At 41.6% G+C, this 26155-nt stretch overlaps 1 protein-coding gene across 4 annotated transcripts in view; it reads right to left on the reverse strand.

The window, feature by feature from the left end:
* The window catches only part of AFG2A (AAA ATPase AFG2A), a 269455-nt gene that overhangs the window by 82036 nt on the left and 161264 nt on the right, over window positions 1-26155 (reverse strand). Inside the window, exon 15 of one of the 4 annotated variants that reach the window (XM_074993345.1) lies at window positions 17904-18039. The exons of the other annotated variants lie outside the window; for them this stretch is intronic. Within the exon in view, the coding sequence (XP_074849446.1) occupies window positions 18022-18039 (18 nt within the window). The 3' untranslated portion in view covers window positions 17904-18021. Of the gene's footprint in view, window positions 1-17903; window positions 18040-26155 lie in introns of those variants that run through there. 4 annotated transcript variants of the gene reach the window in all.

Below are 26155 nucleotides of genomic sequence, written 5' to 3' on the forward strand. Positions count from 1 at the left end.
GGTACAGAGAAGGGTAATTAAATGATTAGTATGGAACAATTTGTGTAAGAGGAAAGATTCAGGAGACTTGGACTGTTCTGCTTAGAAAACAGATGCCTAAAGGGGATATGACAGTCTTATAAAAGCATGAATGGTGTGGAGAAAGTCAATAAGGAAGCGTTATGTATCCTTTGATAACCAGGAAGCAGAAGTCATCTTATGCAATTAATAGGCAGCACGTTTAAAATAAACATGAGAAAGTACTTCATACAATTCACAGTCAACTGTGGAACTAATTGTGAGAGGATGTTAGCCAAAATGACAAGGGCCTTTTCTTCTTCAACCTTTAGCCAGACAGTCTGCCATAGTGATCATTCACCATTTGGTCCATTCCTGCATAACCACAAAGGCTCGATGACCTGAGACTCTTGATGATCTGCCTTTGGGCCACCTCTACTGCTTGGCTGGTGGAATTTTATCCCAGATGTTACACAAGCTACCTGAGAATGGTGTTGACTGGAACATCTTGGGGCATCTTTGCAACATGTACGAAAAGTGGAAGGCACTGTCTCTGGAAAAGGGCTCCAATAGTCTGTAGAACCAAATGATCATAAATATCTGCATTACAGAAGAAGTCATCCCACTTTACATCAAACATATGATGTTGACATTTTGTTCAGAAAGCCTCTAGCTTTGTCCAATCTGTATGGGAAGACTACCGCATGAATAAATCCTTATTTTGTTTCTCATACTAAGATGATGTTGCTTCCGTTATTGACCATAAATAGCCCATGGCAGATGCTGTGATGCCACTCTGAAGGAGAGCCTCTGTTTGAGAAATGGAGGAGCTGGTAATAACCCAAATAGCAAGATCTGGAAACTGATTTGATAGTTTCACTGTTCAAAGAGATTGGAGTTGCAGGTGGAGCTGGTCCTAGATTTGCAGTTTTGCTTCTGACCATGAAACGTGAAGAGCAAGCTGAGCTGACTCAGCATCCCGCTATGAAGAAGAGACAGATGAAGGATGGTTTAGGCCACTGTGAAAATGTTCCACCCAGCATGAGATGATAATATTTGATTGACATGGATGACCTTGAATGTTGTTCAGGATGGTGTTTGTAGTGACTATGTCTTGCCTGATTAGATGCTAACTGGCATGAAATGCGTGCTTCAAGTCACCTCTGGATAAGCCAAATTCAACATCATCCACTACTTGATTATAATATGCATCACAATCATGGGGTGCCAGGGTGTTAAATTTTCACTTCAGCTATTTAAAAATGTGCCTATGACTGCACTGTTACCTTCAGTTTAATTATCTGGAAGACCTGTTACAATAGCTATGGTTGGCATGCTGGATGCCTATAGCCAATTAACTACTCAACAGAGTAGTTGAGTAGAAGTGAAGAGACAGCGGGCAACCTCCACGTTGTCTGGCATATTAGCTAGAGCTGAGAATATTTTGCTGATGTCAGTACAAAACCTGTCAGCTAAATCTGGCACTTGGACTGCATTAATAGTCAAACTTCATCATCAGCGCAGAGGGCATCAAAGCATCAACACTATATGGGCAGCCACTAGATGGTGATCTGTGTTCTCCGCACATTTTGTATCATGATGTGCTCTAAAGGAGGCAAAGAGATGTTTATAACATGTAAGGATGTGATCCAACTCTTTCTGAGTGATGCCATCATGAGAGATCTGTGACATTCGGTGTATGTATTACCACCTGAACCATGACCCAAGAATGGCAAGATTCCGGAAGACACATAAGAAAGCAGCAAGAGTTATCATTGGGTGTGCCTGAACCACAATGACCTGTAAAAATTCAGTTCACAGGAGGCCAGTAACTGCATTTAGGTCACCCAGAATCACAGGATTATTATGTTGCGGGACTGTGCATAGTAGATATTCCAGCTGACCATAGAAATGATCTTTAACTGAGTCAACAAATTCTTCTGTTGATACATGGACTACCGTGACAGTGAGGTGACCATGACAATGTTTAAGACATACAGCAAGTAAACAAGGAGACACAGGCATTGAAGTTGTTAGGCAGGATTTGGCTCCACCCCACAGTTGTAGTCCTATATTTTTTAATGATTGGGGTGACCAGACGTAAAGAGTCTTCCACTTTGTGCGAGCCGTGATTTATCAGCCTGGCTTCAATTAGTCCATAACTAATGTACCAAGATAGCCACTTCACATGAGACAGCAACATGATAACCACGCCTGTGAAGAGCTGCATCATTCCAAATTGCAATTTTGGTGGACTGTTGAGAAATCTCAGATACAACTAGATGCACTGTCATGATGTACTGAAGATATGCCTGCTAATATGAGAGGATATGCTGTGACAGGGTACAATCACAGAAGTCCCATTGGGATTGTTCCCCAATGTGCTGATAATGCTACTGACACCCACCTTCTTGCTCTTGGAGGCTCCCCACCACCCTGTCCTGCTGGGCCAGAAGCTCTGGTTTCCCCTAGACAAGGCACAGAGTTGGGATAATTGCCCCCTGCAGTACAATGTAGACAATGAACTACTTCAGCTCTGGGATGACGCAGTCCTAAGTGCTCCACACTTGGGAAACCAACCCCCAAATGTGACTAAAACCCCCAAAATAAATCTATCTTACCCAGTATAAAAGTTTTTACACAGGGAAAGCTCATAAATTAACTCCCTTTATCAATGAAAGTGAAATACGCACAGCGGTGCTCCCACCCACACAGTAATAATTATTTACACTTGGCCTGATAATAAACAAAAGCAAAAAGTAGGATTTAAATGGCTGCAAGTGAAAACAGACAGATCAGAGTAAGTCACTAAATTAAAATGAATAAAAACAATTACAGGTTGAACCTCTCTAATCTGGAACTCTCTTGTCCAGCAACATCCGTAATCCGGCGTGATTTTAACCACCCAGATGACCACTTATCAGGGTTTCCCACTGTCCCATAAAGTTTGTATACAACCACCAGTCCTGGCTCTCCGTATTTTTTGCTGTTATTTAGCTGTAATTTACCCCTAAATGTCTTCTAAGAGCTATGTCAAGCTGGGATTTAAGAAGCTCTAAAACCTTAATCAAAAACCATTTTTGGTGTAGTCCCTCTGAGGTTTCTGGCCCTGGCCCTTGTCAGAAGACAGGATACTAGAAGAGAGAGACCACTGGTGTGATCCACTGTGGTCATTCTTATGATCTTATATTGTGAAGACAAATGTTCACTTTAATCTTTTTAAATTATAAACTAGAAAGCAATGAAAAAACACTTGTAACACTATTTTAAAAGCTCCTATATATAAACATTTGTCTCAAATCAATTACAAGTGGAACCTCTTTCATCCGGAACCCTTTGGACCTCACCAGTGCCAGATGAGAGTATTTGCTGGGCCACAGGAGGTCAGTATTGTCTTGCAAATTACCAACACTTCCAATGTCCACTGGGCTTAGAAAATATTGAGGGGTAAATTACAGCTCAATAACATCTAAGAACACTGAGAGCCAGGACGGGTGGCTATAAACAAACTTTATGGGAGCATGGGAAACTTGGCCTCACCCATAATAAGTGGTTGTCCAGCTAACTAAAATCATGCCACATTACAGATGTTGCCAGATGAGAGAGTTCCGGATAAGAGAGCTTCAACCTGTACTGCAACACAGCTGATTTTAAATTTATGAATATCTATTATCGGATCCACTCCTGTTGAGGAATGCAACAAGCTTCTTAACTACAGAGTCTTCTTCCTATGTGGGAATGGGTATCCAGGCTTGAAAACAAACACACAAAAAAACCCCCAATCTTGTTTAGTATTGATGGACTAGAAACAACACACTATCAGGAAGGAGGATGCCTTTTCTTCAACAAGACACCTAATGAGAGTACTTAAGCAACTTTTAGAAGAGGAAAAGAAAGTTTTATTAGGTCCCATGCATGTTAAAAAAGTTAGCCAGAAATTTTAACACTTCTATTTACAGAAAGGCGCTACTGTGGTTTCAAAAGAGGTCTCCTGGCCAGCACAGACCATGGAATCCATGTTACAAAACATTTTATAAATTGTGGTCTAGGCATCTTTACATTGGCTACAGAAACCACCTTGGAACTGTGTTAGAATGTTACTTGTTTAAAAGTGTTTCTGACTCGCCTGCTTTTCTCTTAGCACAGGGTTCCTAAAAGGAAGTGTACACTTTACTTTGCAAGTAAAGCTAGACAGTTATTAACAATGAATACATATGCAGTCTGATAGATAAGACTTGCTTTGAACAGAAATGGAAAATAAATCTGAAAGATGAACTGTAGAACAATGGATATTCTTTAAATTCCTTTGATAAGCACATTTTAAATCCCCTCTGGGGAATATGTCCAACCTTTCCCATTGTTTAAACATGTGACCCTCAAGACTTTTGTATCTTTTACACGTAACACACAATGATGGGTTATCCTTATATAGCCTGATATAGCATTAGGAGCAGAGCTTGGGATACCAGCCAAGCACCTGAGGCTAAATCCTTAGCACATTTAAGATATATTTGATATTGCCTATACCTCTATTTTTATATACAAGTTTTACAGGATATCCATATGGATTTAACTATATTATTGATATCTATCTAATCAAATTTTACCGGTATCAGTGCCAAACTGCTATAATTTTTATATAAACTTTGTGGATATAAAACTGAGGAAAGCTCTTCTGTCATAAATTCGGTATGTGTAATTGCCTAGATTTTTAAAAAAGAAAAAAAAAGTCCCATCATGTGGAATCATATTGACTCCCACACAGGTGATCCACAGGGTTGTAGCCTCCACAGCACAGTTGACAACCTACTACAGCTGTCATTAAATCTGTTGTTTCATCTACTAGGTGGGCTACCCACTAGAAGGAAATAAAGCACCTACTATACCAGCAGATTTCAAGCTATTTAATAACAGCACAGGCATGCTGTGAATTCATTACACCAGCCACTCCAGAAAATTGAGTTGCTAAACTCTAACAAGTTTGAGCATGTGGGAACGAAGATTTTCAGAGACTCAAAATTCAGCCAAATCTGGGTAGATTTTCACTAGGATGTCAAAAGGCACATGCTTGAGAAAAGAGCGGCATGCCTTTGCTCCAAAAAATGTAGATGTTAAAGCTTTTTAACCAAATGGTAGCAAGAAAATTTTTAACATGACAAAACACAGTTTGAACAAAACAACGTATTTTTCTCTAATCTTGTTATGGGACTGAACCCTTTCAGGTGAAATTGTGGATAAAATAACTAGCAGAAAACAACCAGCATGAAAATTTAGCACAAATGGTTAAATTTTGGCAAAGTTATAAACAACCAAAAACTGGGTTTTATAGCAGAAACTTGGGCAACCGTGACTATTGACAGGGCTACCTTAACCACCTAGAATAAGTCTAAATTCCATTTTACAGCTGTGCCTTCACTAGGAAAAAGTTGTCCCTTGAAATTAAGGTTATACAAATCTGTGTAAATCCATGTTACAATACTAACGGTCAAAACTTGGAATTTCTGTTGCACAGAAAATATCAACATTTCAAAGAAGTTGTCATTGTGATTAGCAACAGTATTGTGAAATTAAGAAACTTCTTACAGAAAGGAAAGGAAAATATATTTCAGAAAAATCAAACTGTTTCAGTTCATTATTTAAAAAAAAAGAAAGAAATGGAGCAGCCAGCTGCTGTACCTCCAGGGAAGCTGAGGAAGATGGCCACAACAGACTGGGAAGCGCAGAGTCCCTAAAAATCCTGGCCCTAGAAGCCTGAAGTTTCCAACACTGACAAGTTCTTATATTCCAGTGGATCAGAGGCACAGGAAGCTTTCTAGGCAAGGAAATCTGTGTATATTTCTACAAAATATTTACCAAAACTTTAGCACTTCTATCCAATATTTCACTTTGGATAAACTGGCATTTTCCCTTGGGAAAAAAAATATCAGAAAAATCTGAGCTAGGTGTTGCACAGAGCCTCCACTCAGTCCTGTACAATGCAGATGTAAGTTCTGTAACTTTCAATCATTGCTAGTTTTAAGTCCTGCAACTTTCTGCAAGCTTTTTAACAGTTACTTAGTTTTGTATGTGTAGCTTTGTTCTATACAGTTGTGTTGAACTGATAGCTGATTTCTTTCTCTGAAGTGAGTTCATGAAACAAAACACAATTGTACAGAACAAAGCTACATCTACAAAACAAAGCTGCCCTTTGTGTGAGTTAGGAAAGTGTGAATGTGGGTATGTGTGTAACGGAATCAGTCCCTGAAGATAGCCTGTCTGGACAACCAGCTGCCAGCAGTACCTTGATGGACAGAGAATAATAAGAGCTGAGACCTGCAAAAGAATCCACCCAAGAAAAAAGAAAGAGGCCCCATCAAGGGAAGATTAAAGTCCCATCTGCTGTTAGCTGACACCTCATGGTCACACAGCATCCTGGGACAGTGTGACTAGACTGAAGCAAATAAAAGATGGATGCAAAGCTACAGGAGTTCTCTTTCCTGCTTCTTGCCATCACCTCTCAGCAGGAGTTAGTCTTGGCTGACTGGGGAGTCTGCACTGTTTTGGTGCATGCAAACAAATGATTTTATACAGCTGACTACAGGATTTAAAAAAAAAAAAACCCTCAAAACCTAATTAGCACCAGAGCAAGATTTATGCCCGGAAAAGAAACATCAAACAGCTTTGTAATGATGTTTGATATTCCACTCCTGGCAATGGACCTTCCCCAATTTCACAAACAGAGGAAAAACAAATGTTTCCAGTTACATGTATACTAACACACTACCGGCTATGTGAGACCCAACCCCTTTTCTGTTAACAACACTGATATTTATGGTTTGTCAACTGGGCCTTATTATGCTACTCATAGATAAGAGGTTCCTCCTGAAGCAATGAAAAGGCCTGATCATAAAATGATAACACGACAAACTTCAAAGGCAAATAACTGAAAAAGAGCCTGTTAGAAGACACAATTAGAAGAATTTCAATTTTTAGTAAGTGTTATATAGGTCAGATAAAAAGTATATAGCATCTGTGGGAACAGTATTCAAATATAAGCATATATTGAATAGCACATTGAAAATACTATATAAAGTTGTTAACATAATTACAAATTACTAAAACCACCCAACTTGATCATGTATTTACATATCTGAGCCTGAGTCTGGTTCCACTTATATCACCAGTAAGAGAACAACTACAGTAATCACATAGATGTAAAACTGATATAAATGAAATCAGAACCAGGTCCTTCATCAATACATCCCATCCTAACTTAACTAAATCTTGGGACCCAATTTTTTGAACTAACACCACTTCATTTGCCCTCAATGGCTGAGTCTACGCTACCAACTTATTTTGGAAGATTTTTCGAAAGAAGGGAGCTCTTCTGAAAGATCCCACAGAGTGTCTACACACAAAAAGCAAATAGAAAGAACACGGTACTCCTTTCGAAAGCACTCTTCCTCTCCTATTTCAGGATGAGTGCCTTCTTTCCAAATCTTTTGAAACAAAATGTGTATAGACACTTCTCAGGGCCCTTCTTTCGAAAGAGCAGTCCTGATGGCACCTGATTTTTCCATCCCTGGCCCATTCTTTCAGAAGACCGGGTGGGCTGTGTGGATACTCTCTTTTGAAAGAGCAGATCACTCTTTTTAGATGCTTTTTTGTGTGTGGACAAACTCCTTCGAAAGAAGTTATTTTGGAAGAGATCTTCCACAAGGTAGTGGAAGTAGTGTAGACACAGCCAATAAAAATTTGGAGTCTAGTAGCAATGCAGGATCAGGTACGTTTAAGGTGTGCCTCCCATCACTATAACAACAAGAGAAATTAAACTAAAATGTATTGTCAAGCCGGTTGGTAGACAGAAGCAATATATAATAGAAAGCAAGAATCATTCCCACATGTTAAACATGTGTTTATAACAAAGATTTCAAAGCTATCTTCGTAAAGAACTACCTAAAAACGGTTCTGGCCAGAAAATATTAAGTAGGTGGGGTTTAAAAAAAAGAACAATGGGAAGACAAAAATTTGCAGAGTGATATACTAAAATATATCTCCACAGAAGGAATCTGAATGCCACACATCTCTACCATATGTCCATCCCCCACTCCCAAAAAAGGGACATTTTTTTTTGAATATTCTCCAAGATCTAGAATTACTGGGAACAGATGCATTAAAAACAGAGTTCTATACAGTCCTTATCCCATAATACTGTCCATTAATCATCTCACTGTTACCTTGTACTCCCCTTCTGTTTGTTGTATCCACTGGCTGTCCCTTACCTCACATTTAGATTGCAAGGTCTTCAGGGCAGGAACCATCTCTGCATCATGTGATGTTTCGCACCTAGCATGATAGAACCCCTATCCCTAACTGGGGTTCCCAGTGTTCCTTGCAGTACAAATCACAATATTATCCAGCTCCAATGATCTGCTCTCTGGAGACAACACCAATTTTCAATAGACACCAAATGTGTCTTGCTTGTCAAATCCCCTCCAAAGTCTTCAAAATACTTTGAACATGGGATTTTTGCTGTATTACTAACATTAGGGATATTTTCAAATAATTAGAGAAATTCTGTCCTTCCATGTCACTGCTCTAAACACGGCTCCATCTAGGAACACACTGTATCAACTGAAATGTCTCTGATAAGGTAAATACAATGTATACATGAGCACACATACACACATAAGCACATCTGGTTACCTCAGGGGCTATTAAAAACATCTGTTTTCAAGTCTGAATTTTTTCAGTTGCTGCTTCTTTTTTATACACGATGGAGAGCTTCAGTAAACTCATCTCTTTATATGAGAGAACAGTTATCCTAAGGCACCTGGAAGCCAAGTAAGTTTTGCAAACCATTTGGCTCTGCTTTAAATGTTATGCCGATTACAAAGGACAGAGAACAAGTTCTACTTTGAAATACTACTAACAACACTTAAATATATACCCTCGGCATTTATTTTTTTTCTTTTTAACAATTTAATCTCTGAGCTCTACAGAAGATTCTTCAGTTTATTTACCAAACAAGACGACACACAGAAAAAAAATCGACTTTTTATTTTTCAATGATTTTGCTTCATAATAATGGACAAAATATGCAAAAGTACACGACTGCAATTAATCTTCTAATTAAGTGTTCAGATTTTAAAAAGAGGCAAACAAACAGAAACTGAGAACCCTGTAGATGCCACTGAAATTAATGTGAGCTGCTAGGTGCTCATCACTTAAGACCAAACCATTTATTTAGGTGATCTGCTTCAGGATTTATTTAAGCCCTGATTGGAGGCAGGTCTTAGCTAAATACAGGCATATGAGAAGTCATATTGAAATCAGTGGACTACTCTCGTGCTTATTGTTAAGCATATTTTAAAATGCCTTGCTGAAGTGGAATCACAATAATTATTTAGGATCCTAACCTTAGGCACTAGGAATACACTGAAGTTTTGCTGCTTGGTCTCTTAAAAACACCTGTTGCTTACCTCTCATAACTTTTGTTCTTTCAGATGTGTTGCTCACGTCCCTTCCAACAAGTGTGTGACCGTGCGCAAACACACACACACCCCATGTGCATGATTGTTGGAAGATTTTTCTCAAGCAGTACCCATTGGGTGGACTGTGGAGCCCCATACAGAGTTGACTTCATAGTATTGTACCAAGATCTCTGCCAATCCGCCATTCAGTTCCTTCTTGCCAGAATACTCCCACAGAGGAGAAGCAAGTGGAAGTTGGAAAGGATGGGAGCAACATATCTCGAAAAACAGTTATGAAAGATAGGTAACCATTTTTTCTTCTTTGACTGCTTGCACATGTCCATTCCAACAGGTGACTCCCAGCAATTTCTACAGAGGAGAGGTTGGAGCCCACCAGCCTGCTGATTGCAGAACTGCCTTGCCAAAGGCCACATTGACCCCGCCTGTTGCACTATAGCAGAGGGAGGTGTGAAGATGTGAATGTTTTGCAGATGCAGTATAAAAGGCAAGAGTGAGTCTGACATCCAAGGAACAGAGTGTTCAATCTATATAACTGGCATGAGGTTTTGGAATGAAAACTGTCAAAAAAATAACCTACTTCATGTGAAAGTGCAAGACCACTTTAGGCAGGAATACCTGGTGAGGACACAGTTGTCTTTATAAAAGGCTGTGTACAGTACTATGGGGGCTACGAGCTCTGACATTGATCTGGCTGCGGTTATGGCCATGAGCAAGGCCACCTTCTAGGAGAGACCGGGTAACAGACGGGTTGCTAAGGTCTCAAAAGAAAGGTCCATGAGTCTAGAAAGGACCTGGTTAAGGTCCCATTGTGGGACAGGGTGTCTGACCCAGGGATACAGTCTTAAGAAAGTGCCCCAGCATGGGGTTGCCAAAGGAAGATCTGCCCTCCACCCCAACATAGAAGGCTGAAATGGCCACCAACTGAATCCTAATAGATGATATAGCCAGTCCCTGTTGTCTCAGATGTCAGAGGTAATTGAGCACAACCAAAACTGAAGCCTGTGGTAGGAGACTCTCTTTTTGAAAAGACCAAATTTGAGAAATGTTTCCACTTCTCCAGGTATGTTGTGCGAGTCAAAGGTTTCTGGCTTCCCAGTAGAAACTTTCCTAATTGGTGTGAACACTGCAGCTCAAACTGATTCATAAATGGAGTTTTCATGTCATCAGGTGGAGACTCCAGGCTGGGGTGGAGACTCCAGGCTGGGGTGCTGTAGTTGGTCTTATGAATGCATTGAGGTTTCTCAGACCCAAAGTCGGACTGACCCCACCCTGGCCTTGGGAATAAGGAAGTATCTGGAGTAGAACCCCTGCTCCTCCTGAGGAACTTCCTCTATTGCCCCAAATGTGAGGAGTGATTGCACCTCCTGAAAAAGGAGTTGCTTGGGAGAATGGTCCCTGAAGGGAGGATGGAGAAGGCAGGTTGGAGGGAGGGGACAGAATTAAATAGAATATCCCACCCTTACTGAATTCACGACACAGCAATCTGTGCCCAGGCACGATAAAACTGGGAAAGATGATTCACAAAGGGTGGAGAAGGAGCCAGGAGATAGATTGGTGCTCTGTCCTCACGTACATCTCCAAGCTAAGTTTAGGCCCAGGTGGCTGTTTGAGCCATGACCCTCGTCAGAGGAAGATTTCAGCTGCCTCCTATTTCTTCTTCCCTGCCTTCTGTTGAGTTCTGTCTAGTGGTTCCTGAGTTTGGAAGCATGGGGAAGGTTGGGGCTTGAAGGGCTTCTTTTGAGGAGCAGGTGGGTAAGGATTCCTGAGGATTTAAGTGTTGCCCTCAAGTCCTTTAGACAATGCAGGCATGAGTCTATCTGTTCTCTGAACAGGCCAGCACAGTGAAAAGGAAAGTCCTTTATCGTGTTCTGGACCTCAGCCAGGTCTGACACTAGGACCCATGTGCTTCTACACATGGCAATTGCAGAGACCACAGTTTGTGTAGCAGAGTCCACAGAGCACATTGCCACTTGGAGAGAGGTACAGGCAACCACCTTGGGTTCCTCTAAGGTTGTGATAAATTCCAAACATGAGTCTGAGTGCAACAACTCCTGGAATTTAGACAGGGAGGCTCAGGACTTGTAAAAATGCCAGCTGATCTGTGGTAGTAGTTGCTGCCATCAGTGCCATGGCAGATACCTGCACCATAGTAGCCTGTGGTATGAGGGCACATGTCAGTAAGCCTGAGGAGTGAGCTGTCACAGAAATCAGATCCTGTGCCACTTCAAGTACATCTAGTCAAGGGAAGATCCAGGTCTTTTTTCTCCAACTTCTCCAGCACTGTGGAGTCCACTCACAACGGAAAGTCCACAAGACTCAACAGCCCCATGGACATGGCCAAATTTAACAGCTGTAGAGCTTGCTGGCTAGGCTTGGCATGTCCTGACACAGGACAAACTGCCCCAGAGTGCCACGCTGGTCAGAGGCCCCTGTCCATTTTCTTCTTCTTATGTGACATTTGCAGTAAGCAACACTTTAAGTAAGCTGTTCCAACAACCACCACTGATAATAAGAGGGAACGAGCGGGCAGCAGGTCGATAGAGACCTGAATAGGTTGCCATAAAGAGACCATCCAGGGGGCTCCACAGACAACCTAACAGGTTCCACTAGAGGAAAACCTTCTGGCAATCATGCACAAAGTGTGCGCACACGCCTATTTGAATGGACATGAGCAAGCACTCAAAGAACAACTATTGCTGATGTAGGAACCTATATTGTACTGGGGACATTACAGACAGCTTTATCCTGATGTTCAATTTTTTACTGGAGTATTGTTTTCTAACTTTGTACCGGGCAAGTGAAATAAAAGAAATGGGTTTGTAATTTCACAGGCAAATGTTGGCAATTATGCATCTGAATCTGAGGAGAGTGGATATGGAACTGTGAAAGTACAGTGGTGTCCAATGGGAATTGAAGGATTGCGCCACTTGTGGTTATGATCTTTCAGTATTTGCCACAGGACTCCCCACCTCCAAGCCAGGCACCCCCGCCCCTTCTGGTTGTAAATGCTGGAGACTCACCAGACTCGCCAGAGCGGCTGAGGCCGGAGGAGCAGCTGGGGCCATTGCTGGAGCTGCTGGAGGCGCTGGGGCCCCTTGGGCCAGAGGAGCGTCTGGGGCTGCCGGCAGAGCCACCACAACAGCTTGGGCCACTGCCGGGGCTGGTGGAGTGGCTAGGGGCAACAGGAGCTGCCGGGGCAGTGGGGAGCACCTTGGGGCTGCAGAAGCCACCAGGACAGGGGGATGACTTTGGGGCCACTGGAGCTTCCAGGGCTGGTGTAGCTGTTTGTGGCCACCGGAGCCACTACGTGCTTCTCCCACCCGGGGTGGGGGCGAGTGCCAGCATGAACGGACAGCACTCACATGCAGCTCTAGGAGGAGCTGCATTAAAAGGCCTCAACAGCTGCATGTGGCACCACAGGCAATCGCCACACCGCGGAGCCCCGTTCTCCACGTGTGGCGAGTGTCGACCGTATTGGACACCACAGGCTTACATAGATCAAAAGGCTTCTTCAGGTACCTTAGACCAAAAGATATAGTCATTTTTCTTGAATTAATTTGGGGATTTACATCTCTGGATTAACACAATGTCAAGTAGAGACATTTGTGTTCATGAAAATCAGATGATTAACTTACATTCAAAAATGTTTGTGCCTGGAATTGAAGTCAAATTCCTCTAAATGCCTTCTCCACACTTCTGTGCACTATGTAAGTTAGTAGTATTGTCAGGGGAAAAGAAACAGACGTAAAAGTGACTGGCTCAGGAAGCAGTGTGGTCTAGTGGGCTAGTTATGAGAAAGAGAGTCAGGAAAACAGGTTACTGTTCTAACACCTGCTCTATTTCTGACTTGCTATGTGGCTTCTGGCACTTTCATCTTAATGACTTCCAGTCTTTAAAGGGAGATATATGTCTGAGGATCATTTTGATACTCTTAAATAAATGTGCCATTTAAGTCACATGTGGAAAATAGTTAACAAATCAGGCGAACAGGGGACAGAATCCTCACCTTCTACTCACGGCGCTCAGTAAAAGAAAATGCATTTGGAGTGTCCAGGCCTGTTCCAAAACAAAGAGTTTAATGATGTCATCTCTCACATAGACCTTCAGTCTCACAAAGTGCCTCCAACCCACAACTCCACCCTCCCTTCCCCCACAAAAAAAGTGGAAATAATTTTCTTGCAAAGGGAAGCACACAAGAAATGCCAACTGAATAGGTTGGACTTCTGCAAACCTAACAGGGTGACAGTTGGAAGAGTTAGGGCTATAATGGAAAGTTCGTCATTTTTACCACTAGAGAGCTAAGTGTCGCTACATGGTGATGACAACTGCACTTGTACAGTACATGTAACATAGTCCAGCTGCCTAATATTTTGTCTGCATTTGCATTTATGATTGTATTTCTTTAGCTATAGCTCATCCTAAAATATATTTCATTCCAGAGCAAAAGGAGGACACATATGAAACTGTAATTTACATGTTGTTAATGGAGATTTGCTTCAAGCAAGGTGTGACCTAGAACAATTATCCATACCTGCTACATGCAGTTTCTCTGAAGAGGTGCCAATCCCAAACAGGCTAAACCTCTAACAGGTTATCAGAAGCCAGGAAAATTTCTGCATTCGTGCAGACGAGGTAGTATTTCAAGACGCTCTAACTACCAAGAGCAGTTCTGCACAGGCAGGGAGATGACCTGACAAGGCCTTTTCATCTTTAACTTCTATTGGTCAAATTCATAATTAGTATAAGTGGGTGATTATAAGTGAGTATTGTGTTTGCTTACAGAAGCAAACAGAATGTTGGGATCATTTCATCATCCATGGGCTTAGCGCCCAGTGGTGTCCAATCTCTTCCTCACTATTTCCTTCCATCTTTCTCTGTCCAGTGCAGAGTGGCTTAGTTTCTGTAGACTAGCTCCGCACCAATCTACTATATCTACTCATTCTCTGTAGGTTTGCCTCTCCTATTCGAACAATCTATATTACTTCTATATAAATCCATGGTACATCCACATCTTGAATATTGCATAGAGATGTGGTAACCCCATCTCAGAAAAGGTATTTGGAATTTGAAATGCTTCAGAAAAGTCAACAAGAATGAGTAAGAGTACGGACAGTTTCCATATGAGGAGAGATTAATAAGACTGGGACTTTTCAGCTTGGAAAAGGGAAAACTATGGGAGCTATGACTCAGGTCTATAAAATCATGGCTGGTATAGAGAAAACAGATAAGGAACTGCTGTCTACTCCTTCTCATGACACAAGAACTAGGGTCAACAAATGAAATTAATACATAGCAGGTTTAAAACTGATAAAAGGAAGTGTTTCTTCACATAACGCAGTGTCAACCTACAGAACTCTTTCCCAGAAGAAGTTGTGAAGGCCAAGACTATAACAGAAGTAAAAAAACTAGATAAATTCAAGGAGGATAGGTCCATCAATGGCCATTAGCCAGAATGTGCAGGGATGGTGCCCCTAGCCAGAAGATTGGAATGAATGACAGCGGATAGATCACTTAATGATTACCTGTTCTATTCATTCCCTCTGGATGCCTGGCACTGGCCACTGTCAGAGGACAAGATATTGGGCTAGATGGACTTTTGGTCAGACCCAGTATGCATATTTTTACATTCTTATGTGTATAAATCTAATAACCTCAATAGTTACATCTCCTTATCCTAGGCATGAATGAATTAGGCTTTGTGAATCTAATTTAAATTAATCAAATCAGTCTAGCTTCCATTGTCTGCAGGTAGCATTCAAATTGATTTATCTAAGTGTTAACTTATTTTCTTTCAATTCCATTAGCAAATAATGCCGCCTACTATTACTTTAGTTAAACTAAACTTCTTTGATGGTCACTGCTAGGAAATGTTACGCATGCCTGCAGTCACAGAAAATGGAATTCTGACATCAAGGTATGCAAAAAGTATTAATATCACAGCCAGGAAATACAGTCAAGGGCACTGTAAAAAGCTTGCACTCTTCCCCCGGAGCACTGTCTCAGAAGAACAGCTTGGCATCAGGTCTGGCACTGAAAAGTCACATTTCATCTAAGTTTGAATTACAACATTTCAATGAAGTTTGCAGGGATTGACAACACTCATCTCTCTGTCACAGCTGGAGGGTGGGTGGGGGGGACATTGGGGGCAAACAGACTAGAAATCAAATTTTCAAAAAGCATATACATGATTTAGGAGCCTAAGTCCAACTGCCAAAGGGCACATAGACTTTTAATAAGATATAGACTTTGAAGTGCCTAAGTCACTTGTATAAATGGGATTTAGGCTCTTAAGCCACTTAGAAAAAATTGACATTAGATGCCCTGGCCATAGTCATACAGTTCTGAACCAGCAGCAAAACAAAATGTCTTTGAAATGCAGGATAATTATGATGTCTCACACAGACTGTTTTCTGGCAAAGGCCAGTGAGCATGAACACCACAAAGATTTCACTTGTGGGGAAGGGGACATGACCTGAAATGTAATTTAAAACTAATTTCTGTGTTGAATACCCACTGCTGAATGTCTTTATAGCAAGTGTATTCCACACTTGAACCAGACTTATTGTTCTATTCTACTCTGAGAAGAGGGGCGGGGTAGATGGTTGGCAAGATTTATGGGGTAAAAGGTTGTTGTTGGTTTCTCTCTCTTTCTCTCACTCACTCACACTCACACACACACACACAGAGCGTGATAATTTTGATTTAAGGAGTGCCGATTAACCCTTTAAATTATACAGCATCAAGTAAACATTACATCTGATAATTTATGTTTTGGGAACCCAGAATACATTATGTGCTTTTAATGAGTGTTATAAGCCCAAATAAAACAAATACTTTGAAAAGTCATAAGAATGGCCATGCTGAGTCAAACCAGTGGTCCATCTAATTCAGTACCCTGTCTTCTGACAGTTGCCACGGCCAGATGCTTCAAAGTGAATGAAGAGAACAGGCCAAATCATCAAATGATCCATTCCACCTTGGCTACGTCTACACGTGCCCCAAACTTCGAAATGGCCATGCAAATGGCCATTTCGAAGTTTACTAATGAAGCGCTGAAATGCATATTCAGCGCTTCATTAGCATGCGGGTGGCAGCTGCGCTTCGAAATTGACGCTCCTTGCCGCCGCGCAGCGCATCCAGACGGGGCTCCTTTTCGAAAGGACGCCGCCTGCTTCTAAGTCCCCTTATTCCCATGAGCCCATTTGCATGGCCATTTCGAAGTTTGGGGCACGTGTAGACACGGCCCTTCAGTCCCAACATCTGGCAGTCAGAAGCATCATGTGATTCCTTGGGTGTTGTGTCCCAAAGGCATTTATACTAGATATGATCACACACACAGTATCTATATCTATAATTATCAACCCTCTAAAATCAGCTTGTGTTTTGTGAGCCAAAACATTTGTTTTGTTAAATCAGAAACAAAGCATATATAACCCAAAATGCAAAAGGGAAACAAATCTGCTAAACAAAACGCTATTTTACTGTCACTTTTCTGACCATAACTACACTTCACCTCATTTTCTTTCTTGCTTTACAATTCACACATCCTTTTGTATTAAGGTTGCACAGGTCCTCAGTGTTAAGTAGCCAGACACACTGAAGTAAGGTAAGAGGAAGCACAGGGAGCAGAATTACACAACATTGACTTGGCAGACTTTTGAAGGTGACTGGTATGTAAGTCAGATCTTGGACAGAAACAATTCCCTTTCTTTCATAAATGCATATAAAATATAAAGAAATGTAATATTACTGGGAAAGATGCTTGGCAACATGCATGTTTTGTTTAACAGAAGTTAGTTCCTGTCACCAAGAGCAAAATGCAATAATGAAACACGAGTTTGTTTCTTTATAAGCTGCTCAAAGACTGTTTAATACTTCAGCTGATGTACACCTATGGTCCACTTATTCTATCAACTAGCAGTTAAATGGATTGTTGCCTCAAAGCCCTACAAGTGCAGATGACTTTCAACTGAAGCATTCTAAGTTCAAACTGCCAGGCAAGCTATCCAGCAAGTGAAACATATTTAGAAGCTGTAAGTTTTGCAGTCAGGTCTATGAACAGATGGAACAAAATAAATCCCTCTTTTTTCCTGTGGTACTTGTTGCTTTCAGCTAAAGGCCTTCACACATATAAAAACACTTACAAGAAACAGTGAGAAATAGGGCGAGTCCTAATCAGACAGATGGTAACAGTTACACTATTAACACACTGCACCTTCCAAGTGTTTTATTAGTATTAGCTACAGTACTTAATCTATATAATATTATTGCAATACAAGCAGTACCCCCATCTTACAAACTGGGGGAGGGGTGCGGAGAGAACAGAACGTATCAGTGATTTACTGAAAACCTTGTAGGAAGTCAATGGCAAAACTGGGATTACTAATCAACAATTTTTGGGTCTTGGTTCCACAGGTTACCTTTGTGTTCTCCTCCTCCTCCACCGTCACCACAGAAAGCTAACTTCTGTGTTCTGACATGCTTCCAAGCTGTCACCACAGACTAAGCAGAAGTCACTCCAGCCCTGTGTTGGAGCCTTGATGAGAAACATTCATTGAGACTTTTTGTTCTACAATATGAATAGATGGTTAAATATTTTGATTATATAATAAAATGTTCATTTGAAAGGCAACTTATGCCAAATGTTACCACACAACAACAAACCAAGCAGCTTTCCCCCTTACATAGAATAGAAAACAACCAAGATATCTCAGACACCACTAGAGTCAAATGGTAGCCAGGTCTGTTATTACTCTTTGTTAAATGGTGCCCCCAGTCCGTAGTCAGTCCTGAAGAGTCTCAGTCATCTGCTTTGTCATCATACCAGTACTAGAAAAATAGAAGGAAATGACTGCTACAGATAGGCCTCGCTGATTGATCTTAACAGGGTATGAAAGCATATAAGAGTAACACATCTGACCCTGACCTCGTTAAAATTCTGTGAAGCTGACTGCCTCCAGACCAGCAAGGAGAGTCAGTACACTTATTAAGCCACGAAGGGGATGCAGGGCATCATTTTATCAAGAATAGTTTCTATGTAGAAAAGAAAGCCATGTAAAGCTTCTAAACCCCTCTCTAAGAAAGAAGCATCTTCTGCCTGTACATAGTACGTTCCAGTTTTGGTTTAACTGGATTCCAAAGAAGTTTTACAAATTTAGGAAATTTTACTGTATATTATTTTAATTATTTATTATTTTATTTAAAAATACATTTAAAGTAATTACTACTCCCAAGAATTATGACACAGACATTGACATTTACTCTGTGAATTATATATCATGTAACTACAGACTGAAGTTGTTTTTTTATGAAAGCAGACATATCGAAGTGACTCATGCACATCACCAAAGACCTTTTTATTTCTTTGAAAGTGTTATTAAAATAAAGGAAATTACAACAGAAAGCAAAATAGTTTGATTCAGTTTGAAGGTTTTACTGCAACTAGTAAAAGCAAAGATATCCGCTATTTAGGATGGAATTTAATCTTCAATTAATCCCTTTCATAACGCACAGATATGCCAACGAACAGACTTCAATCTAAAGTTCATGAAAACTAGAAAACTGACCCAGTGTGGCCGTTCTTCTGTACTTAAGTTAACTACTACACTAAACAGTCTGTTTGAAGTACTGTAACTAGGAAAGCAAGGGATAGAGTATCATTCCTAACTCTGAATTTCATTTTTGCTTGTTTTATATCACTGGAAGGTCATCTGAGAACGCGACTTTATCTGTGTTTGTTGTTGTTTTGGTAGAATCTTTTTCAGTGTATTCTTAAATAACTCTCTCTGGGTACTTGGTTCTGTTTTGTTTTGAAGGTAAACTCTGTTCATTATCAAACCTCATTTGGGAAAAGCTGACAGAAACTAGTTTGTACTCCTAAATTCCTTATAATCCAAAGTCTATAATTTATATGAAAAGAAAAAAAAAGTAATGGCATCTTGTTATTACCACCTTTACTAGAGAGATTAAAGCCAACAGCTGTCCAATTTCCAGACAGCACAGAAACAGCCACACTTTGTGTTGCCAGTATACTGCGTGTTAGAACAAGAATAGGTTTTCATAAGACAACATGCTTGGGGTTTTTTTCAGAGCAACACATTTTTAAACAATGAATCAACACACTCCAGCTATATTCATGGATGATCAAGCTCCTGGCACACAACCTGAATGTTCCCAACTGGACAAACATCTGCTTCCTTTGCTCAAGCAATGTAGAGCATCTCTGACAGAAATCCCACAAGAAGGCTGATTTCCTCTACTTGAAATTTATTCCCTTCTCCTTCACATCTGCCATATTCCTGGATAAATATCTCTACTTTTCCAACTTCAGCTGAATCCCACACGTGCATTCACTAGTTGGCTTTTTGCCATCTTTGACTCCCTTCTGAAACCCTCCCTTCCTCCACTTCTCTCTCTGCATAAGATCTCACCAACAGGTTCCAAGAGAAAACTGACTAAACAGGCCTTGACCTCTCCTTCCCCCCTACTCCCCTTCCATTCTGCCTCCTGCAACTCTCATCTTCCCCTCCCACTCACAGCCTACTCTCATCCTTTAACCCCTCCATTTGCTCTAGGAACCCCATCCCATCCTCTCACGTCCTTCAAACCCACTTTCAGCCCCTCCCTGACTCTTCTCCTTAACTTCTCAACCTCCTCTGGTTTCTCTTCCTTCACAGTGCAAGCACGCTTTAGTCTCTGCCATCTTAAAAAAAGCTATCCTTGGTCCTACCTGCCTCTCCAACTACCACCCTACCTTCTTTCTATGTTTAAGTGCACTGCAAGAACTAAAATAAGTGATTTGTGCTCCTCTCCATGTTAAACTTCTACCTTTTGCATTCTACTTAAACCATTCTCACCAAAGTCTTTCATGACGTCATCCTAGCCAAAGCTCAGAAACAGTATTCCACCCTCTTCTTCTCTCACTTGTCACATGTTTTCAATGAAGATGATGGTACAGAATTAACCCTTGGCAAAGCATTTAGAACACCAAGCTTCAGTAATCACCCAGAGTGAAGCCGAGTGGATAGCGTTCTGACATTGTGCTCATGATAGAAAATCTAAATTACTATATAAAAGAAAAAAAAGAGAACTGAAGTAAAAAGTCACAGGATGTTCTAAGTAGGAGCTTCACATGCTATGCCAACTGACACAAGACAAGACAGTGCTTGGCATATAGAAGATAGAGTAAACCCCCGATTTAGGCATAGGTTGCATTCCCGGGCAGCCATGCATAAGTTATATTTCATGCAAGTGAGGGGAGCCGGGAAACTGACCAACACTTCCTTGTGGGAGCCAGGAAACTGACCAGTGCAGCCTGTGGACAAATGAGGCATCATTACAATTACTTCCATGAAAACCTGTCGCACAAGCCAGGACTGTATTTTCTTATGTCCCTATGCACAGCCTGCACTGGCCCTTCCTCTTCCCCCAAACTCACCATGCTTACCGTGCCCACAGAGATGTGTGCGTCTTGCAAGGGCCACCAGGAAAGTGGCTTCATATGTTAAAAAAGGTGCTTGTAAGAGCAATTTTTCAGCCTTAAGCAGGAATTTAACAATAGACCTTTTGTTACATTGGTGCACGTGAGACCTTGAGAACTCAGAAAACTTCTCCCACTGACAGACCGCATCAACTAAGGAGGAGACCCAAACCTTCCATACCAGCAAACATTGATCTTTAGGCGTGTGACCGTGATTTGCATACATCAATAAAGGCAAACATTTTTAGTAGTACAGTGACTTTATTTTGTGTTACAAATGACCTAGCAATTGCTCAGGCCCCAGGTACAAGCCATTAAATCCCCTTCTTTCACAGGAATGTGCTAGTCAAAGAGGAGTGAGACACAGCAGGGAAACAACCCTATAAAAGAGACATTTCAGTGCCCCTCATTCTCAAAGTGGTTCCTCAAAGCCTCTCTGATGTTAATGGCAGCCCTGTTGTGCTCTTCTGACAGCACTAGAGTCTGGCTGTTGAAACTGTGCACCCTTGAGCACTGTGCCTCGGTTGTCCACCCATCCTCAAATAGTTCACTAATTTTTACACAGATTATGCAAACAATAGCAGGCAGTTGCAACCATGGCGATATGATCCTCCATAAGGTCCACTCTCTCACAGAGGCATCTTCATCTCCCTTTCTGTCTGCCAAAGGCATGTTCCACTACCAGGAAGCATCAGCTGTTGTTGAGTCACTCCTTTTTGCTGTCCAGGTGCCTTGTGTAAAGTTTATGAGCCAGTGTTGTAAGGGCTAAGCTGGGTCTCCCCAGATCACTATGGAAAATCTTGTGGTCTAGAAAGTCAGTCCCTGCCTGAACCTTTCTGTACGAGCCAGTGTTCCTGAACATTCATGTGTCATGCACCTTTCCAGACCACCCCACATTTATGTCTGTGAAACAGTTACTGTGATCCATAAGAGCCTGAACTACCGTCGAGACGTATCCCTTCCTGTTGTACTCCGTGGCAAGGTGGGCTGGTGCTACAATTGAAATATATCAGAGGGGGAGCCGAGTTTGTATCTTCAAAAACAGCAAGAAGTCCTGTGGCACCTTATAGACTAACAGATATTTTGGAGCATAAGATTTTGTGGGCAAAAGACCTGCTTTGTCAGATGTAACTGAAATGTATGTGTGTGTGTTATTGATTGCCACAGCACAGTTAGGAAAGCTCACCTCTGCAAAGCCAGGCACCATGTCGTGCACATTCCCCAGGGTCACGGTCCTTGGCAGCACAATGTGATTTATTGCCCTGAATGCTTACAGAAGTGCAGCCTCAATGGTAGACTTCTCTGCTCCAAACTGATTTCCAATAGAGTGTTAGCAATTGACAGTCTCTAGCTTCCACGCAGCAATTTCCACATGCTTCTCTGCTGAGAGGGCAGCTCTCATTTGGGTGTCCTTGCATCAGAGTTGGAGGGCCAGTTCAGCACACGGCTCCAAGAAGGTTGCTTTACACATCCTAAAGTTCTGTAACCACTATTCTTCATCCCACACCCGCATGACAGTGTAATCCCATTGCTCGCTGCTGGTTTCTCTAGCCCAAAAGCGGTGGCCTACACTGTACAGGTGTTCTGTGACAGCCAAATGCAATGTGAGGTTGCTGCTGTCCATGTCACATGCAGTGTCTTCTGCCTGTGACTCTTCTTCCTCTGCCAGTAACTTCAGTGCAATGTCCTCACAGCACAGGAGAGAAGAATGGAATTCATGCTTTTTCACAGCAGATGCTGTAGGGCACAGCAAAGACCAGCGGTTTTACTAGCAGCACAAAAGGGAGCCAGCAGCCCCTGGGGGAAAGCAGTGCCTAATGAGACATTTTTCAAATTCCCAAGATGAACTGCACTCCATTTTGCCTTCCCACCATGGCTAGCGAAAGGTGTCACCAGGCATGATAGTCTCCATGCTCACAGTACACTACTCTTTCTGTCAATAAGGGAGATAAAAATGTAGGCATGATCTGTTGAAAGAGGGAGTCAGTGTAAACATGCTTGGCAACTTTTTTTTGGTGACTTCTGTATGTCAACATTAATTTAGTTGCCAAAACTTTGCAATCAGACATACCCTTAGAGAGACTGTACAATCAGAAAAGAGTTATCCTCTTAATGTGCAGGTACGGCTGTGTCTTTGAAGGCTGCTTTCAAAACAGTATCTAAAGCAACTCAATCTTTGAAAAACAAAGTATGATTCATTTGATTATAAATTAGATGCTGCTTCACTGAGAATGAGTAACTTGGAACAGAGCGGTAATTCTGTTGTTAAATCACAGAATGGTTTTGCTGATAAACATGTCAAGTTGGGAGCAAAAGTTGAGCGTAAAATCACAAGCAGTGCTTTCCAAATGAACAGTAAACAAGGAACACTGATTCCTCTACTATATCCCACAATGCCTCAAGCAGTTAAGTCATGTATCCCAGTACATAGTTAGAGGCCTAAACAGCAACATATGTCACCTCATTTAATTCTGAAGGATCCAAAAGCACATTACAAAGTACATTCTATGCTGGAAGAGTTAATTATCCACCACTAAATCACAATTTTCTTAAGGGTAGAACAGGGGCCAGCACCTATCTGAAGCGGAGTTCCAAAATTGACCTTTTGACATCTATGTACGGTCCAAGTGCCTGTGATACTTTTTAAAGTGACTAACAGTCCTACTTCCAACAGCTTCATTAATAAATAAATAAAGATGCAGAGCTTTATCATTTAAGTGGTGGTTTGTAGCATTAGCTGTTTGTTTGTTAACCCACAAGTGGCATGGCTTTGAGCAAGCTCTTGGCTGCATGGGAAAGGGAGTGGAGAGACTGAGCTCCTGCCTCACGTGCTGATGAAAATCAGCTCACGTGCCGCTCTTGGCACCTATGCCAGGGTTGCTAACACCTGAGGTAGAAGATAGTACAAACAGATTTATAAATGGCCTAGGACAGCACATGAAGATTCATGTCAATGAAACATCAGGCCACTTTTTAAAAAGAATCTTTCTAGGTCTGAGGATGGATGTGGCAAGGGGATAAGAAAAGAAGCAGCCACTCTGGTCCTCACCTTAAGTTGTATAAGTGCTGCTAATGGAGCACAAAATCCCATGACCTGGCTACTTCCAGCATCTCCCTGGGAATTTAACAGAAAGGCAGAGACTATAGCTTGGATAAAACCGGGAGGGAGTTTGAAAGCCCTGGGTTTGTGGAACCTCAATTTGGGAGTGAGGTTCAGCAGGGTTTGGTTCACTGCCAACCTGTGCAAACTGAATCCACTGGGTTCAGTTCACACACCCCAAACAAACCATATCAGTAGGAATTTCCACAGCATTAACAACTCCAAACCTTACATTTATGTAGGACTGGAGTGAGCAAACATCTCAACTGAAAAGGTGATCACTCTTCTCGGGAAGAGTGGCAATTGTGGCTAAAGAGAGGATTCCAGCCACTATTGCTAGACACATGGGACTTCTCACAAGTACTAAGTTAACTTGGTACTGATTATGCAGTGTTATGCATTAACCAATGACACAGCTGAAGAATGTAAAAGACTTCTATAAAAAACTACAAAGTGTTGTGAACCAGAAAATAAAGAAGGATATCTTGATTTGGTGGGTGACTTCACTGTGAAAATCTGAAGCATAAATACAGGCAGGGAAGAAACCATGGGGAAAGAAGGCCTAGGCAACATGAATGAAAGTGGAGAGCACTTCAGTAACATTTGCTCTTTCAACAGATTGGTGATAGGTTGTGTTTTTCCACACAAAAGGATACATAAGGTCACTTGGGTTTCAGTGGGCCACCAGTCAGAAAACCAGACTCATCACATCTGTATCAGCAGTTCTTTCAGAAGATCAATGCAAGAGGCCCATGCTAGAAGAGAAGCACACGTGGATTCAGACCACCGATTGGTCATGATACATCTTAAATTCAAGCTCAAGAGGCACACCATAAAAGTGACCAAACCTGGATTGAGATTCAATAAGGAACAGCTCACAGATATAGAGACAAGAGCCAGTTTCCAAGTGGAGGTGTCAAACCAATATGCACTTCTGACAAACCTCGTTCGGAAACATGCTACCATGGAACAATGGGAACACACCAAAATGGACTGGAAAGAGACCTGAGATAAAACAATAGGAAAGAGAACAAGGTGTCACAAAGAATGGAGCACAGCAGAAACTCGGCGAAAACTGAGGGAACAAAAAAGACAGAAAAGCAGCAGTCAGGAATAGCAAAACAAGAGCAGCCAAGGAGGAAGCTCAGAGACTGTATTCAGAAGTTATCACAGAAGTTACAAAGAATGTAAAACAGAATAAGAGGAACTTTCTGGAAAACCTCGCACAACAAGCTGCAGGATGGAGAAACCTGAAAGATCTGTATGACATCACACAGAAGCTAGCTGGGTCATGGCGCACAGTGGATCAGCCAGTAAAGGATAAGGTGGGGCATGTGCTAACAAACCCAGGAGATCAGCATAGTAGATAGCAGGAACATTCTAAAGAGCTACAAACCACTCTGCCCACATGGAACCACTGGAGTTACCATCTGCAAATATACCTCTGCAAACTAACAGTAGCAGACCTACAAAAAAAAAAGAAATTAGAAAAGACATTGCCCATCTGAAAAGTGGAAAAGCACCTGGGCCAGACAACATCCCCGCAGAAGCAATCAAGGGAGATAGTGAGATAATAGTCAACATGATGTATGCTCTATTTGGCACTGAAGAAATTCCACAAGACTGGAAACATAGCTATCTTATCAAGCTTTCAAAGAAAGGCAACCTGAAGGAATGCAATAAGTGGAGGGGCGTCACGTTACTGTCTATTCCAGGAAAAGTGTTCAATAGGATTCCCTTGGACAGAATGAAGACAGAAATTGATAGACAGCTCAGGGAAGAACAGGCCAGCTCCTGAAGAGAGAGATTTTGTACCAACCAAATAGCAACTCTCAGAATGATCACAGAATAGTCATTTGAGTGGAACTCCCCCCTGTACATAACCTTCATAGACTTCAAAAAAGCCTTCAACCACGTTAATAGAGACACTTTGTGGAAACTGCTGGAACAGTGTGGCATCCCATCCGATATTATTAACCTGATCCATTCAACACATGAACCCTCAACATGCCAAGTTGTTCACAATGGTGTCTTGACAAAATCCTTCAGCTTACTCTCAGGTGTGCAACAAGGGTACCTACTATCACCTTTCTTGTTCGTGATCAC

This window comes from Carettochelys insculpta, chromosome 4 (assembly GCF_033958435.1).
Source record: "Carettochelys insculpta isolate YL-2023 chromosome 4, ASM3395843v1, whole genome shotgun sequence".
NCBI lineage: Eukaryota > Metazoa > Chordata > Testudines > Carettochelyidae > Carettochelys > Carettochelys insculpta.